Source organism: Peromyscus leucopus, chromosome 22, assembly GCF_004664715.2.
Source record: "Peromyscus leucopus breed LL Stock chromosome 22, UCI_PerLeu_2.1, whole genome shotgun sequence".
In the NCBI taxonomy this organism is placed as follows: Eukaryota; Metazoa; Chordata; class Mammalia; order Rodentia; family Cricetidae; genus Peromyscus; species Peromyscus leucopus.
The window spans coordinates 31,079,892-31,096,189 of record NC_051081.1 but is presented as its reverse complement, the minus strand read 5'-3'; the positions used below and the strand labels follow the sequence as shown (position 1 = coordinate 31,096,189).

The 16,298-nt window shown below is 36.4% G+C and overlaps 1 protein-coding gene across 3 annotated transcripts in view; it reads right to left on the bottom strand.

Moving 5' to 3' along the window:
- Memo1 (mediator of cell motility 1) overlaps nt 1–16,298 on the bottom strand; it is a 98,853-nt gene that overhangs the window by 11,697 nt on the left and 70,858 nt on the right. For 2 of the 3 annotated variants that reach the window (XM_028873629.2, XM_028873637.2), the window contains 2 exons: nt 9,837–9,979; nt 1,101–1,177 (listed from right to left, as the gene is read on the bottom strand). In XM_028873629.2, the coding sequence (XP_028729462.1) occupies nt 1,101–1,177; nt 9,837–9,979 (220 nt within the window). Of the gene's footprint in view, nt 1–1,100; nt 1,178–9,836; nt 9,980–11,071; nt 11,118–16,298 lie in introns of all 3 variants that reach the window. The other variant, XM_028873649.2, reaches the window with a different exon arrangement.

The window sequence follows — 16,298 nt, the reverse complement described above, 5'->3', positions numbered from 1 at the left end:
AAACAGCCCAAAGAGTAGGAATAAAAAAACCAACAACAACATTTTGGCGTTCCAACATGGAGCTAGAGTAAAAGAAAATCCAACAACATACCTTAGTAGACACAGGCTAAAGACCACAGACATTTCAAGTTCAAATTGAATATGATAAATGAAAATTGAAAATACAATTCAATACGTAACAAGACTTAAAGGAGGTTTTATAGAAATACACCAAAACTCAAAATTACAACATTTTTAAGTTATTAATTTCACTAAGGTTAAATTCACTTTAGGAAGTTTTTGAAAAATCTGGAATATGGTATTAATTCCTAACTAAATATTTCTGGAACTTTAAAAACTTAAAAACATTAAAATGATGTAGCTGTAAAAATTCCTGCAGCACAGCAGACAAGACTTAAGTTTGCTAAATTACTAAAACCTGTCGTCATAAACTTATGTCATCAGACGCGGAACACAGTTTAGCAGGAGAACACTTGTCCTCTATGTGCAAAGCCCTGAAAACATAAAATGAAAATGCTATAACATCATTACTTCCAGAGGAAAAAGGTGATAACTGAAAAACTGGTGTTTCAATTAGACATTTATGATTTTAGTTTATATACTTTATCAAGTAGTTCAGAAAATCTTCAGCATCACAAGAATAAATCTGGCCTATTAAGAAACCATATCTAAAAATTAAACTAAGTTATTTAATAAATTTCAAAGAACAGTAACATAGTTCAGAAAGACTCAAAATAAGTTACTTCAGATGGCCATCAAGGAATTATAGTCACGTATCCCACCATCTCCTACCACTGCAGCTTAACACAGGATATAGCATTAACATGCCGCTGCCCCTTCAACCAAATACTTCTCCAAAAATATAATTAAAATCTGTATCTAAGTGCTCTTAAATATTCTCACTAATCAAAAAGAAGTATGATAAAGGAAAGTTCTTAGAGGAATTATCCATTCAAGGACACACTGCAGTTTGTACTTTTAATTCAAGAAAGGGAAAGAACTGTTAGCCCATTGTATATTTTAACATAGTCAATCTCAAATCACTAATCTAGAATTAAAAGATTTTTAGAGCATTAAAACCCCACACCTGAAAGACTTACCATTTTATCTAGATGTTCAATGGATCTATAAATCTCCCCCTGGGATTCATCATAGTAACTGTAACGGAACCTTTGACCTTGAAACAAATATCATGTACAAAATAAAATAGGGAAAAATTAGAAGCTAAAAAGAAAGCAAGCGCTTACCAAATAATTTCAGTTCTCACAAAAGGCAAAGCACAGCTTAAGCCTCTGCAAGAATCAATTCCCAAGAGCCCTCAACATAAAGAGGCATATTTGGGAAGGTAATAAAGAAATGACACATCACCAGAATTTTAAGATGTTAAAAACTATTTCATACTGCAGAAACTTTAAAATCACCAGCAATACAAGAATAAGGAAACCAAGAGCTTAAAGTTAGAAGCATTGTTAAACATCCTCTCAGCCTATAACTGAAGGTAAACCCCAAGACTACGACTCAAGCAAACTTGAGGAACTATCTCAGTGGGGTTATCACTGCCAAGCTCTCTGCAGGAGCAAATGTTTATTTGTTTAAGGAAAAGGACCGATACACGTGCCTTATGCAACGTGAACAGAACTCACAAAAGAATGAATCAACTGTCCTACACGGACATGAAATCCCCAGCTCAGAGTACAAGCACAAAATAGTCAATGTTCAGCTGCTCTTCAAATAGCAGAGATCACAAAGAAATTTTTTAAAAAAGAAAGAAAAAGAAAACAAAGATTCAGGAAATAAATAGCTTCCTAATGTAGTAATATGAAATTCAAAAGGTAATATCCATAACTAATTACAGATTAACTATGGTAGATTTGAGATACCTCTAATATAGCTTTCAGCAATGCTGTTCTTTACTTTTATGTTTCCTTTTTAAATTTTAATTGTTTTTTTATGTGTGTGGGTGTTTGCCTGCCTGTCTGTTTACCACAAGCATGCCTGGTGCTTGTAGAGGCCACAAGAGGTTGGTAACAGGAGTTACAGTTGGGTATAAGCCATCAACTGGGTGCTGGGAATTGAAACTGTGTCCTCTGGAAGAGTAGCCAGTGCTCTTAACCACCAAGCCATTTCTCAGTCCATATTTTCCTAATTTTTAAAGCTTTGCCAAAATGTGTTTCTAATGGTGTCAAGATATATACTCATCATGTACACACAACTGTGCCTTAGGCATCATGTCTACAACTATTGATAAGTCCAACTTCTAGTCTCACAACTGAGAAAGCAGATTCCGTTGGAATTTTATGGTGTTTTTAAGTTTCCTGTTCATCTTATTGAAAACACTATCATACATATAATGATCAGTGCAAAATTATAAAACTCTCTTTGTTATCTTCTTAAAAAACACACCATGTATCTCAGTATTTCATTTGTGGGTGCTAATCTCTTTTTTTATGTTTACTTTCCTAAAATGCACCATATTTCTTAATTTTCTTATTTAACTGTTTATATTATCTCCTAATGCCACTCAATATAATAACTATTAACTTTCCACAGAGCTATTATTAAAGTTCTCTTATAGTTGGTATCCTAGAATTGAACAGGCTGTGAACTAGTCTGTTCTCTGAATTTAACGACAAAGATTACTGCACGCAGCTAGACATGGTATAATTTAATGTACATACACGTCCAAGTGCACACACATGCGGCATTGAGTGGCAGGTGATCATTGTTGTCTTTATGAATCCTTCCAGTTCAGAGACTGTAGTACATCTCACACCATGTCTGGCCGCATGCAGTCATCTCTGTCATTAAATTCAGGATGGCCTGCAATGTCAGCTCTCTCCTTCTACCTTGTAGGTCCAAGGATCACCTTCAGAGTTCAGGTTTGTTGGCAAGCACTTCTGCTCAGAAGCTCGTCTTGCTAGCCCTCAACGCCTTTGAGTTAAATAATGCAGTATGTTTTTCATATAACTTGTTTTTTCTTCAGAGAAGGTGTATTATACACAGTAATGAGGACTGTCCGACCATAAGGACTGTACAATTGACCCCATTTTCCACACTTGCCAGGTAGTTGTAAGGAGACTATATGAAGGCAAATCTACATCTCAGTCAGCCTAGCCTACTGACTCAACTCACTGGTACTATATTCATGTCTATTTCAAAGTTCTTTTGATAAAACTGCCCATCTCCTGCAAAACAATTAAATGAACACCTTAAACAAGGAAATTCTGCTTCCTTGCCACTATTCTGAAAATAACATTCTAGAAGACCAAAGTACTCTGTCTCAATTCTTTTAAAGCTGGACTATTTTAGGTTTATACAACTGTATTCTCTTTTCCCTGCTTCTGGAAACGGCTGCTCCTTTTGGCTACTATCTGTAAACCTTATGCCTACAAAAGACTGCTATTCCTGGGTGCTTCATGACAGTTATTTGCTACTCAAAAGTCCTTGCTCACTTCCAAGTGAGGAGTTGTTTTCAAGTAACAACCTTGCCAGGAGAGCAAGAAAGGGGTGTAACTGTGTTTATGTGAGGTTATACCATACAGATGGCCTTCCAGCTAACTTTAAAGTATTTCTGAAGAAAGGCACAGATGTTTGAAATACTTTAAAATATTGGAATCATCATGTAATTTAATGCAAATGTGAGTATACATAGGAAAGCAATTGGAACAAATGTTTAGTATTTTGCTACCTGTTATTTTTTGTGACCAACTCACATTTAGTAGTATAAAAGTTAAAAGATAAAGATAAATAGCTCATAGCAATAAAGAAACTAAATTTTCAGTACATGCAAGTACTGAATATTTTACTCATTAACAGCTTATAATGTTTTCATGATAATTTTTAAATTATACAAGTATTTTCACATTATTTGAACAACCCATTCTAGTCAATACAGAGATATTGCATCTAATCTGAATAGCTGATTTCATCTTACTTTTAGCCTGGATGTGTGTGTATGTATGTATGTATGCATGCACACAAGTATATGAATATACAAATATGAAAGTCAACTACTGCTGGGAAACTGAGTCAAGATACTTCTTATTTAAAAATTAATTTCTCAAGATTTCGTTCATTAATAAAGGAAATGATAGTACTAGCATAATATACTGAACAAAAATGCACCTTTAGTTTTGAATTGTTCATTTAAAATAAATTCTGATTGCATGATTCTCATGAGAAAATATTTTATTCTGTAAGTTGTTATACTTTCAGGGCAATCGTGAAGCTGACTATGCATGAACATCTGTCTCCATGACTGGAGGACGGGAATTGTACATTCTTTTCTAAGTATGAATAAAGCATATCACATAGTAGAGAAAATTACTTACCTGAAACTTATCCTTTCAGAAGGTACACTGGGAAAATGGATTCTTTGAGCCCCTGTTTCAACTTCAAGTATGAGCTTTCTAGCTTTAAGAGCCATGGACACCGCCCTAGGGGCGGGACAAGCTCTGGAACTCCCTAGTGAGTATGTCAGTGGTTTCTTCAGGTGCCTTCCCTCAGTTCTTTTCAAATTCAAAAGATGAGAGGAAAAATAACCCAAGGAAAAAAAATCCTGTAAAGCAGAAACCTTACTCTTTGAGGGAAGGAGGGTAGCTCATTTGTGAATCCATTCCAGAGCACGCTTTCTGAGAAAAAGAAATACAGGTAAGTAATTTTCCCATCTCCAAAGGTGACTGGTGATTGATTAATGAGTGGATTCACAGAGTGTGGAGAGAAAGCTCCAAGGATGTCTGTTTAACACACAACAATCAACCAATGAGGACAGACAACAATGGATGGCACAAGAACCAACACTATGCTTGAAGGATCTCAAAACAAAAAGAAACAAATTAAACACCTCAACAGTAAGCTACACACTAGCCTGCTGAAATAAGCAATGACCTAATAATGTTACTCTGCAAAACCCCCAAAGTATCAGTCAGTAGGAAAGCCCTTCAGATATATGACCAATAGAATCTGTTCTGTGTACATTGACTCTTCACTTTGCTAATGGTGAGCCATTTTTCAAATGTGTGAACCCTTCCACAAATCCAGTAGGGAGATTAGCAGGCCATTCTACAAGGAGGTCCTAAACCTCTAATACCTAGAACTGAAATCACAGTCAAAGAAAAAAATGTATTTCACAAAGAAAATACTATCTGTGCTCTATCAAATAAGATTATTCTTTCTAACAACTAGATGCTATCTATCATCTGTTCATCCTGAATTCTGTTACAATGCAAAAGAAATTATCAGTCTTATCCCAACACTGAAAAAGGTCAAAACCCTAAACCTGGGATGAAGATGTACAAAGACCTGAGAAGACAAATGTATAGGCTTGGATAAGATACATTTTAGGAATTAACTAACATACTCAAACCAACTTCAGACTTTAGAAAGTAGAAATATCCTTGCACTAAGAAACTTAACAGGAAAAGGAGTATATATGAATCACTTAATGAACAGCACAGAAGAAATCTGAACATAGTATAAATTTTATAAATGCTTTGGGTAAGGTTACTTTGAATAAGTAGCTCAAGCTTCAAGAAAAAAATGATATAATCTAAGCAAATTTTAAATTGATAAAGAAACTACACTAGATTATATTTATATTTTAACAAAATTATGTCATAAACATTTACTTAGTAAATTTATTGGAACTGATTTGTAAAACCACCATAAAGGCAAATTAATAATTACTTCACTTCCAATTTGTTAGGTCTAATTTTGTTTAAAAATTTGTTAATAGTTTACTAAAACTTAAGCTAATGAAAGTTATCAATCTAAACTTGGAAACATAAATTTCCGTGAGGACATAAACAAACAATAACAGTATATATGGAGAATGTCAGAATTGAAACTTGGGAAATAGGATAAAAATGTACTAATTAGATCATTGAAAGAAGTCCAGACAAGTTTCTCCTACACTGAATCATCCTCCAGGATGTAGAACTTGGTAAGTATATTAAGTATTAACAGAACTTGGTAAACATCTGATTTAAAAAATCAAAAGCTAATAGGTAGTAAGGTGAAAGAGGATTATTACTCTTCCATACTATGGGGCTGATACATTGGTCTCATGCCTAAGACGATGACAAGGTTCAAAGCAGGGACTGAAATGCAGTTCTGTTTTAGGGAACTCCCCTGAGGGACACAAAGAGCGAGAGCGAGGTGACAGAGCACAGGTTCCTCCCCCAACCCCATGCCTTGCCTCATTCCCAAAGAATCCCAAATATTCTAGTCTCTCCACTTTTTTCCGCTCTGGTATCTCTCTAAAGATGAATACCTATTTTTATAGAAAGAAATTGTATTTATAAAGGGACACTGGCTGATAATGAGGAGACTACACTTCCAATTTGTCAGTCAGCTTCCCAAGCATTTCTTAGGAGCACAGTTTTCACCATTTCTACAAAAGCTGGACAAAAAAAACAAAGAGAATACTAGGAAGAACAAGGTAACCACTACCACTAGCCTAATTCAATAAAAACAAAGGCCCACTATGTATTTCTATCTGTAATCAAGTAATACCATAAACCAGTAATTTTATTTCAAATTACTTACTTCAGCTACTTAGAATTATAAAGAGTCTAAAGCAATGAAATGTTTAAGGCCTATGTACTGAAGAACTGAATCACTCCTGGGAAATTATTGACCATTCACTCATTATGATTGCTTTTATATGGCTTAAAAACAACATGTCCCATACCTTTACAAGTAGGAAAAAAGAAAAGCGTGGTGCAGTGGTACATGCCTGTGACCCACTTAGGGAGGCTGAGGCAGAAGGATGCAAATTCAAGGTCAGCCTGGAATGGCAAGATTCTACAAGAGAGGAAGAAAGGAAAAGGAAAAAGAAACAAAATATCAACCTTCATAAAGAGCTAAACTATTGGAATATAAATATGAAAAACATGAATTTGATTCCTTAAATGGCATAACTTGTAGTTAGCTAATGATTCACCTTAATAAGCATGCAAAACAGAAAGTGTTATGCTTTACAAAGTGACAATTACTATTTCCTGTGATGTCAATTTTCAAATATTATCCACATCACACCTAACACGGTCTGCCAGACTATTGCCCAAATTGCCCAGAAGGAATTAGTCAGTGCCTTATGTAAGTAAAATGAGCACTTAGTGACTCTCAGTAATGATTGGCAGCTATTTATGGAGGGCTGGGAAAAGCTCCATCGCTTAAGCACTAAATGTAAACACATAAGCCTGGATGGTCTTTACTGCTAGCCATTTACCAGCCTTAGAAAATTTTGAGGGTTTTTCTTTTTTCAATTATCACCTGGAAATCCTATTACAACTTAATTATTAACTTTTTTAGAAACCGAGGAAAAACAGTCTATAACTTTCTAAGAATCTTGGTTAGCTGTAAAAAACAAATTTATTTTTCTCTCTCAACTGTAGAGTAAGGTATGCTTGCATTAAGAGTTCTTTATTAAGCAGGCAGTGGTAGTATACTCCTTTAATCCCAGCACTCAGGAGGCAGAGGCAGGTGCATCTCTGAGTTTATGGCCAGCCTGGTCCACATAGTGAATTCCAAGCCAGCCAGGGGTACAAGGCAAGGCCCTGTTTCAAAACAACAATAACAAAAACAACAGCCAGGCCTTGGTGGCACACACACGCCTTTAATCCCAGCACTCAGAGACAGAGGCAGGCAAATTCTGAGTTTGAGGCCAGCCAGGTCTACAGAGGGAGTTCCAAGACAGCTGGGGCTACACAGAGAAACCCTGTCTGGAAAAAGAAAATAATAACAACAACAACAACAACAACAATCCTTTATTGGAGAGGTAAAAAGGATGATGATTCACACACATGTAAAACAGTAATACTACACCTATTATCAGGCATGATGCCTCATGCCTGCAATCCCAGCACCCAGGGAAAAGATGCAGGAAGACTGTGAGTTTGAGGCTGGCCTGGATAACACAGTGAAAGCTTGTCATAAAACAAACAAACAAAAAAAAAACACATTTGGGCTGGAGAGATAGCTCAGTGGTTAAGAACACTGGCTACTCCTCCAAAGGTCCTAAGTTCAATTCCCAGCAACCACAAGGTGGCTCACAACCATCTGTAATGAGATCTGAGGCCCTCTTCTGGCCTGCAGGCTTACATGCAGGCAGAACACTGTATACATAATAAATAAATAAATTTAAAAAAAAAAAAAAGCTTCAAAACTCCACATGTGATGCTGGTTTACATTGTGGTTGCCTATGTTGCCAACTAGAAAGAGTAATCTGGAGAGCATCAAGACAACAGTATCAAGTGATTCATAAGAGCCTTCAAAAATAAAAAAGGAAAAAACACTTGCTTCAAAATTTTTTTCCGAAACATGAGCATGTCTTGTTCCTGAGAGAAAAGAGGAAGGGAGTTCTTCTTCCTAACAGTGCTCCTTACTTCAAGACCGACTGTGACTAATTTCTCATTCTTGAGACAGGAATTCCCTTCTAGGCCTCTATATGGGTCCTATAATCTAAGAAATATAGTGACATGAATAAAAAATTACTTCTGCTAGAAAGAATAATGCAAACTAGACAGCTGAATGAGTTACTGAAGAACCCAGGAAAAGTCTTTAGAAGGAAGCTCAGCTCCCATTCACCCTAACAATGGGTTTTTAACCTCAGCACTATAGATACTTTGGACCTTCATTGGGTGGAGGCAGGGGATTGATCTGTGTATCACTAAAATATTTAGAAACTTCCCTGAACTCTACTCATTTGATAGCAGATGCTTCATCATCCTTCAAATCACTTCACAGATGTGACAATGAAATCTAAAAAGATTTCCTGCTATTCTCCAATCTTCCCTAGGAGGAAAACCACACTCATGGAGAACTAGTGTCAACAATGCTAGTAATTTACATATTCTAATATCTATACCATGGAAGACAGTCAAGTGGAGAGTACAACTTAAGAGGTCTACTCAGAGAAGAATGCAAAGAGAACCCAAGCAAGGCAGGTAAAATGCCAAGACTCAATTCTCACAAGAGAAAGCAAAGGGCTCCCTATATAACTCACTGAGGATGTTTTCTGGCATTTTGGTGTTTAATCTTTAAAAGTATGGTTTTATGTTTCCTTATAATAAAAGCAGAAGAGAATGAACCTATTAGGTATGACTTAAAATTGTGAAGAAATGAGCCAAAGAGATGTCCTAAAGTGAATGAAACTTAAATATTCTGAGACAGTTAAAGATAAGTGAAAGCACACAGCATTCAAAGAAAGCAAAATCAGCTTCCTAGAAGAGGATAGATAGCCACAACGTATCGATTCTTTACAATCCAGTCACTGTAAAATACCATTCCTCTTAGTTTACAATAATCATAAAACCCACTTGGAGATCACAGTGCTAATAGCCTGTATGTTCTAATATTAGAGGGCAACTCAAAAACTTACTGAAATTGCGGACAAAAAATATTCACCAAAAGAAAAGAGAGAGACTAATTACAAAAAAGAAAATCTGAGAAGGACCAGTGTAGCACACAGTACTCTTCTACATTGTGAAGAATTTGCTCTATCTACCAAACCTGACCTCCAAGACCCTACACTATACATATGTACACAAATATGGGACTAACAGTTTTTAACTCCCACTAACAGAAGTATTCAAAAGCAAGGATGCCCTCACAGTGTGAATCCAACTATACCAGTCGCCTTTGGAAATGTGCCTATATCCTCTGCTCATCCTTGTTAAATGACCAAAAGGCTGTTTTATTCACTTTTAAACATGGCTGCTACAAATACAACTTTGCAAAAAGTGATAAAGAATTGAGAATCAGAGCTTGGACCAGAAAGAACCCTTTAAGCACAAATACACAGCATCTAGCGTATGTTAAAATCTAGGACTTACCCCAGTGGCAGAAATCAGAGGAGACCACAAAGAGATTACTAGGATCCGCTAGATATTTACTGAAGAGTTTTCCGAATTCCTGTTCTTTTGACTCACTCAGAGCTCCAACCAGTACAGGAATAATGGTAAACTCATCTTTATGGCTTAAAGAAAACAGAAAAAATAAAAATAAAAATAAAAGTCATTTAAGCTATTTAAAGTTAAAAATATTTTTCCAATGTGTTGGCATTAAAAAGTGGAACATTTATTAACAGTGATAATGATAACAGACATATTTGATTGTTGAATTCTAAAACTCTACAAAAGAAATTTTGAAGGAAGCTGATTTAAAAACAAGTACAAAATACTAAAAGTATCTCTTTAAGTTACCAAAAACGTGCACTGCTTTAAGTAAACAAAGCTACTGTACTGCCAGGTATAAAATATGTTCCAAAGTAAGTCCATCAGACCATCCCCAACTAGTCATGAAAGCTATGATCATCTACCCAGTCCTACCATTTTCAGAGCATGAAAGCCTTCCTCCATCTACTTCAATTTGATCTTGTAAATATACACCATTTCGGGCACCTATTCTATAAGCCTGCAAAGCACGACCTACAGAGAACTTGAACTTGGCTCCTGTGAGATTCATTGACTGCTAACCCTAACCGTCAAATACATTCCAGCCTCAATACAACTCAAATTTCATTGATGTCAAGAGTAACAAAGAATTAAAGGATATATTCATTTCTAATACACCCCCCAAAAGACACACGCACCCACCCACATCATTTATGGTATATCCAGTTACTTTTGACTGACAAATTTATGGAAAAAAACAAAACAGATTAATAACCATGATTTAAGTGACTATGATTTAAGTAACTATAATTTACTGCATTTTACAAGATATTTAAAATTGTTCACTATAACGGAATTTTAATAGTATATATATATATTCAGTATTTATGTATCAATGGTCCTAAGAGTTTTAGAAGCATGAATTATGTTTGTCTAAACTTGTTTTGAATAGGACTTTTAAATTCAGCATTTTAATGACTATTTTTAATGTTAATAACCTGACATAGGACAAACAGACTTCATAAAAGGGTTTGTTTTGCTTTTAACACTAAGTTTAAGTAATCACAAAATAAATGTTGGCTAAGCTATATACCACTACTTCAGGGCACCCAAATACCTCCCCCATAACAGCCCCCTTACCCTTGTCAACTGCGAAATAAACAGATCATACAGACCTCCAGTCCCTCTGCAATGCAGGGGCTTCTTGGGCAGAATCTGCATCTATGGTGTAAGGAAAAAAAGAAGAAGCTGGCAGAGGAAGCTGCCATGGGACATCTCATTCTCTGATTCTTACCAGTTTGCCAAGTAACTACACAGAGCAAACAAGGCTTTTTTCTTTAATCAGGTGAATTATTAATTGAAAGAATTTTGGCTTCTAATAAAAATTTTTGGTAACTGCCATGAATTATTCTAACCTCAAAAATTACCTCCAAAAATAAATACATGAAGATCAAAGAGATTGCAAATAATTATGGTATGGTAGGGAAGCAGCTGTTGTGCAAACGATAAGAAGCAAAGGGAAGCCAGAGGTGGGTTTAAGACCATTCCTGTGCACTTGAAATGGTGGCCTTATCTTCAGAAGGATCACACCTAGAAAAGCTATCTGATCAAAGTTATCACATGAAGCACACAGTCATCAAGTGTCAACTGCAGATGGCTTGCTCTGCAGAAACAACAAATCTACTCTTCACAGACCCAAACCTTCAAATAATCTCAATGAGCATATAAATCTATCTCTACAAAAAAAAAAGTCCAGTCCACCACAAAAACCAAGGGAGTGAATCATGGCTCATAATGTCAGTCTTTCTTGCCATTTTTAAAATTTTACTGTTTCTCTGTCTCCATGAGCATGAATTAGAAAAAAAGAACACTTGACTTTGAAAAATAAGTACTAGGACTGGAGAGAAGGCTCAACAGTTAAGAACACTGGTTGCTCTTCCAGGGGAACCAGGTTGAATTCCCAGCACCCACATGGCAGCTCACAACTGACTGTAACTCCAAAATCTCACACAGACCTACATGCAGGCAAAACACCAATATACATAAAATAAAAATCAATTATAAAAAAAGAAAAATAAGTACTTTTGGGTCTTAAAGGATCTTAAAATCCATGTTCTGAAGTTGATTTTCCAGTACAGTACAAATATACCCATTAAAAAAATTATAAAACTGGATAAAGCTTTTAAACAACAATTTTTGTGCACTTAAGTCAACTAAAGAGGAGGAAAACAGCGTGTCTCTTCATGACACATAACCACTTCCTGTTAAGATCAGTAAGCATCCCTGCCCAGTGCCACAGGCAGAGAAGACCCACCACAGCAGAAAGCTGCAGGTTGCTAAGTGCAAACTAGAGAATCTCACACGTTCCTCAGCCTGAAGTCAGTGGAGCACACCAAAGCCTACGGATTAGCTACAAACTTAATAGGAAGACCCTAGACAGGGAAGGGCCACACACTTGATAAGTTGTCCTAAAATCCTAAGGAATGGGACTTTCATCCTCCACATAACTTTGGCTGACCCAAAAGATGCCAAGGTCACTAAAATTCCAGAGCCTCTCTCTGAGTATGAGAGAGAAGAAGCTAATCACACATGCCATGCCTGCAATGCTGCCGGAGTGGCTCAGCCGTCGAGTGCTCACACAGGAGACAGAAGACAACTCAAGAGAAAGTCGGAGGGGAAGTAGAAACACACTAAGCTTGTTTGACTATGCTCCCCAAAGTACACAACACTCTGCATAGACAGTGAAAGCATCCTGGGCTCATGATGTTTAAATACAACCTATAAGCAATCATTTGCTAAATACTAAACTACAATCACTGGCAAAGTCCTTGAAAGCTGAGTGAAAACATAAAAATACTAATTTCTTGAAATAATAGTGGGAAAACAAATTCTGCAGCTGGAATGTATACAAAATGCTAAATAATAAAGCCTGCATGGAGAAAATGAATAAAACCAGAATTACTACAAGACTACATAAAATGTACCACTCAAGAAAAAAATATAATCTATGTTAAAAAAAAAACACCAAACTATGACACTCCATAAAAATAATAGCCAATAAATGTTGTTAAGATCAGCTCAACGCTTAGATTTAGTAAATTTCAAAATTGTTATGAGAAATATAATCAAAGAATTAAAGAAAGCTATTTAAAACACCACCTTAATGCGTGTGTGCGTGTGTGTAGTGTGTCAACAAGAAATACACCAATATCAACAAAGTAATGCAAACTGTTTTTTAAAAATGTATCACTGAAAAGTACAACTAAATGAAAACATTTACCTATTGGATCAGAGAACAGAATTAACATTTTAATAAGGTGAATGTTTGCAATCAGCAATGGGCTCAAGAGGCCAGGTACAGCAGTGCAGCCATACTGAGGAGGCTAAGAGAAGAGGATAGTAACCAGCCCAGACCACAGAGAAGATCCTGCCTTCAACTGAGGGGATAGGCAAAGACAAAGCTTAATTTCAATCATTAGCCAATCTGAACCACAGGAAAATAGTGAGGAAATATAAAGAGAATTGGGGAATTTAAGACAATTTGAAGCATGCAAACTAGCATCAAACCCAAAGAGAGGAAAGAAAAAGAGAATGGTTGCTGAAAATGTCCTCTAAATCTCATGGAAAACATGAACCAAACAAATCTGATCCTCACCTACTCCAACTAAAGACGAGGCTCCCCACCAAAATAAACTTACAACTCATACCAGTCACAATTAATTCAAACTATGTCCGAGGATTTTAAGAGATAAAACTGTAACTCATCTAGACCAATGGGATCAGGGAACATCTTTTTTTCTTTTTTATTTTATTTTATTTTATTTTTGGTTTTTGGAGAGACAGGGTTTCTCTGTTTAGCCCTGGCTGTCCTGGAACTCATTCTGTAGACCAGTCTGGCCTCCAACTCATAGAGATCCGCCTTCCTCTGCCTCTTGAATGCTGGTACTAAAGGTGTGGGCCACCACTGCCCTACTGCAAACATCTTTTTTTTTTTTTTTTTTAAAGATTTATTTTATTTATCATGTACACAGTGTTCTGTCCACATGTATCCCTGCAGGCCAGAAGAGGGCACCAGATCTCATTACAGATGGTTGTGAAGCCACCATGTGGTTGCTGGGAATTGAACTCAGGACCTCTGGAAGAACAGCCAGTGCTCTTAACCTCTCAGCCATCTCTCCAGCCCCCTGCAAACATCTTTTTAAAGGGACCATAAAACACTTAGGTTTTCTGGGCCATACAATATTCAGACTAAAAATATCCAATATTATTACAGAAGGACAGTGGGCAAAGACAATACAATATACTAGTACCTGGGTGTGGCTTCCTAGTTACAAAACAATATATGTTGACACACAGACTTGTACAAGAAATGTTTATAACATTATACACAATAACCATAAATAACAGCCTTCACTATTTAAATCGACCATGCAAAAATAAGGGTGTTTTATAAGTATCTCCAAAAAGTTATCAATCCCAGTCATGATGAACTTTTAAGATTGGAAAGAACCAATCAAAGCAGAAGATTAAAGAAAGTTACAAAGACACTCCCAAGTGTTACTTTCTAAAACAATGGCAGTAACAAAGCTAACACAAGCTGTAAGGAATCTGAACAGCTGGTGACTTGTGTGTGTTAATTTTGTTTGGAGACAAGTGTTGCTGTGTCACACAAGTTCGCTTTCTCCGTCTTTGTCTTCCAATACTAGGATTTCAGGCACACACCACCCCATGCCCAGCTACCAATAGTTGCCTGTTTATTTGTTTTTTTGGTGGTTTTCTTTAAGATTTATTTACTCTTATTTTATGTGCATGATGAGCGTTCTGCCTGCATGAATGTCTGTGCACCTTGAACATGCAGTGCCCAAGGAAGCCAGAACAGGAAGTTAGATCTCCAAACACTGCAGTCATAGACAGCTGTTTAAGGCCATATGGGTGCTGGGAGCTGAACCCAGGTCCTCCATAAGAGCATCAAGCGCTCTTAACTGTAAGCCAATCCTCCAGACTCAAAACACATTTTTCAATCAAACACTTTCAATGCTATTTTTCTTACTACTTCTGCATTTTTTAAATTAAAAACTTTAAGGTATAAAAACCAAATAAAGAAAAAAAGTAGTAAATATAGAAAAAAGGTGATCAAACTATAAACTCCAAACAACAACAACTCCCCTCACAGGAATTATGATTTCATAATAATCTCAAGTTCATTTTTACAAGATATAATTCTTACATATCCTAATTCCTCAAAATCAATTAGTTGTATTTGATAATAAAGCTTATTATGAATTAACTATAAAACAATGGGAAAATGGAACAAAACATGTAGGTTTATAAGCATTAAAAACTGCTGGCTGGGAGATGGTCAAATATATGTTTAATCCTAGCGTTTGGGAGGCAGAGGAAAGCTGATTCTGAGTCCCAGGACAGTCAAGGCTACACAGAGAAACCCTGCCTTGATAAACTCTAAATAAATAAATTGTGTGTGTGTGTGTGTGTGTGTGTGTGTGTGTGTGTGTGTGTGTGCGCGCGCGCGTGCGTCTCCAAGCAACATTAAACTACAAGATGGGCCAAGAATGGTCACATAGACCTTTAATCCCAGCACTTCAGAGGCAGAGACAAGCAGATCTCTTGAGTTCATGGCCAGTCTGGTCTATAGAGTAAGTCCCAGGACAGCCAGGGCTACAGAGAGAAACCCTGTCTCCAAAAAAAAAAAAAATTCTGTGTATACAAACTTATATGCACGTTAGTGTATTCTTAACCATTTTTACTCATGATAAATAAGTTAAATGGGACCAGAGAGACTTCCACTGTTCATTTTATCCTTCATGATTTGATTTACAATCTGAAATCATGTCTTTATTTTTTAAGTATCAGAGGAATAAGATGAGCAATAGGATGAGTCATTTTACATTTTTTTTCTTTATAGTCTTTTTTCCAGTCAGTGTAGGGTGGAGCCCAGGGACTTGAGCATACTAGGCAGGCATTCTCCTATTAGTCTGCAGCGTAGACATCCAATGTTTCTAAGAGGTTCCAGGGAGGGCTACAGAGATTCTGATCAGTGAAGTACTTAATACAAAGCACAGGCTTGAGTTTTATACCCAGCACCCAAGTAAAAAGCTAGACATGTGACACACATCTATGACCTTGGTTCTTGGGAGACAAAGAGGAGGAAAATCCTGGAGATCACTGGCCAGTCAATCTAGTCATGAAGTGAATTCTGAGTTCAGAGAGAAACCCTGTCTCAAAAAGTAAGATGAAGAGCAATCAAGAGAGACATCAGCATCCAGCCTCCACACCACACACAAATACCTGCACAACATGTGTATAGACACACATTTTAAAAATGCAAAATAAACAAAATCATCAGTTTTTACATTTAAGATAATAGAAGTTAGCCGGGTGGTA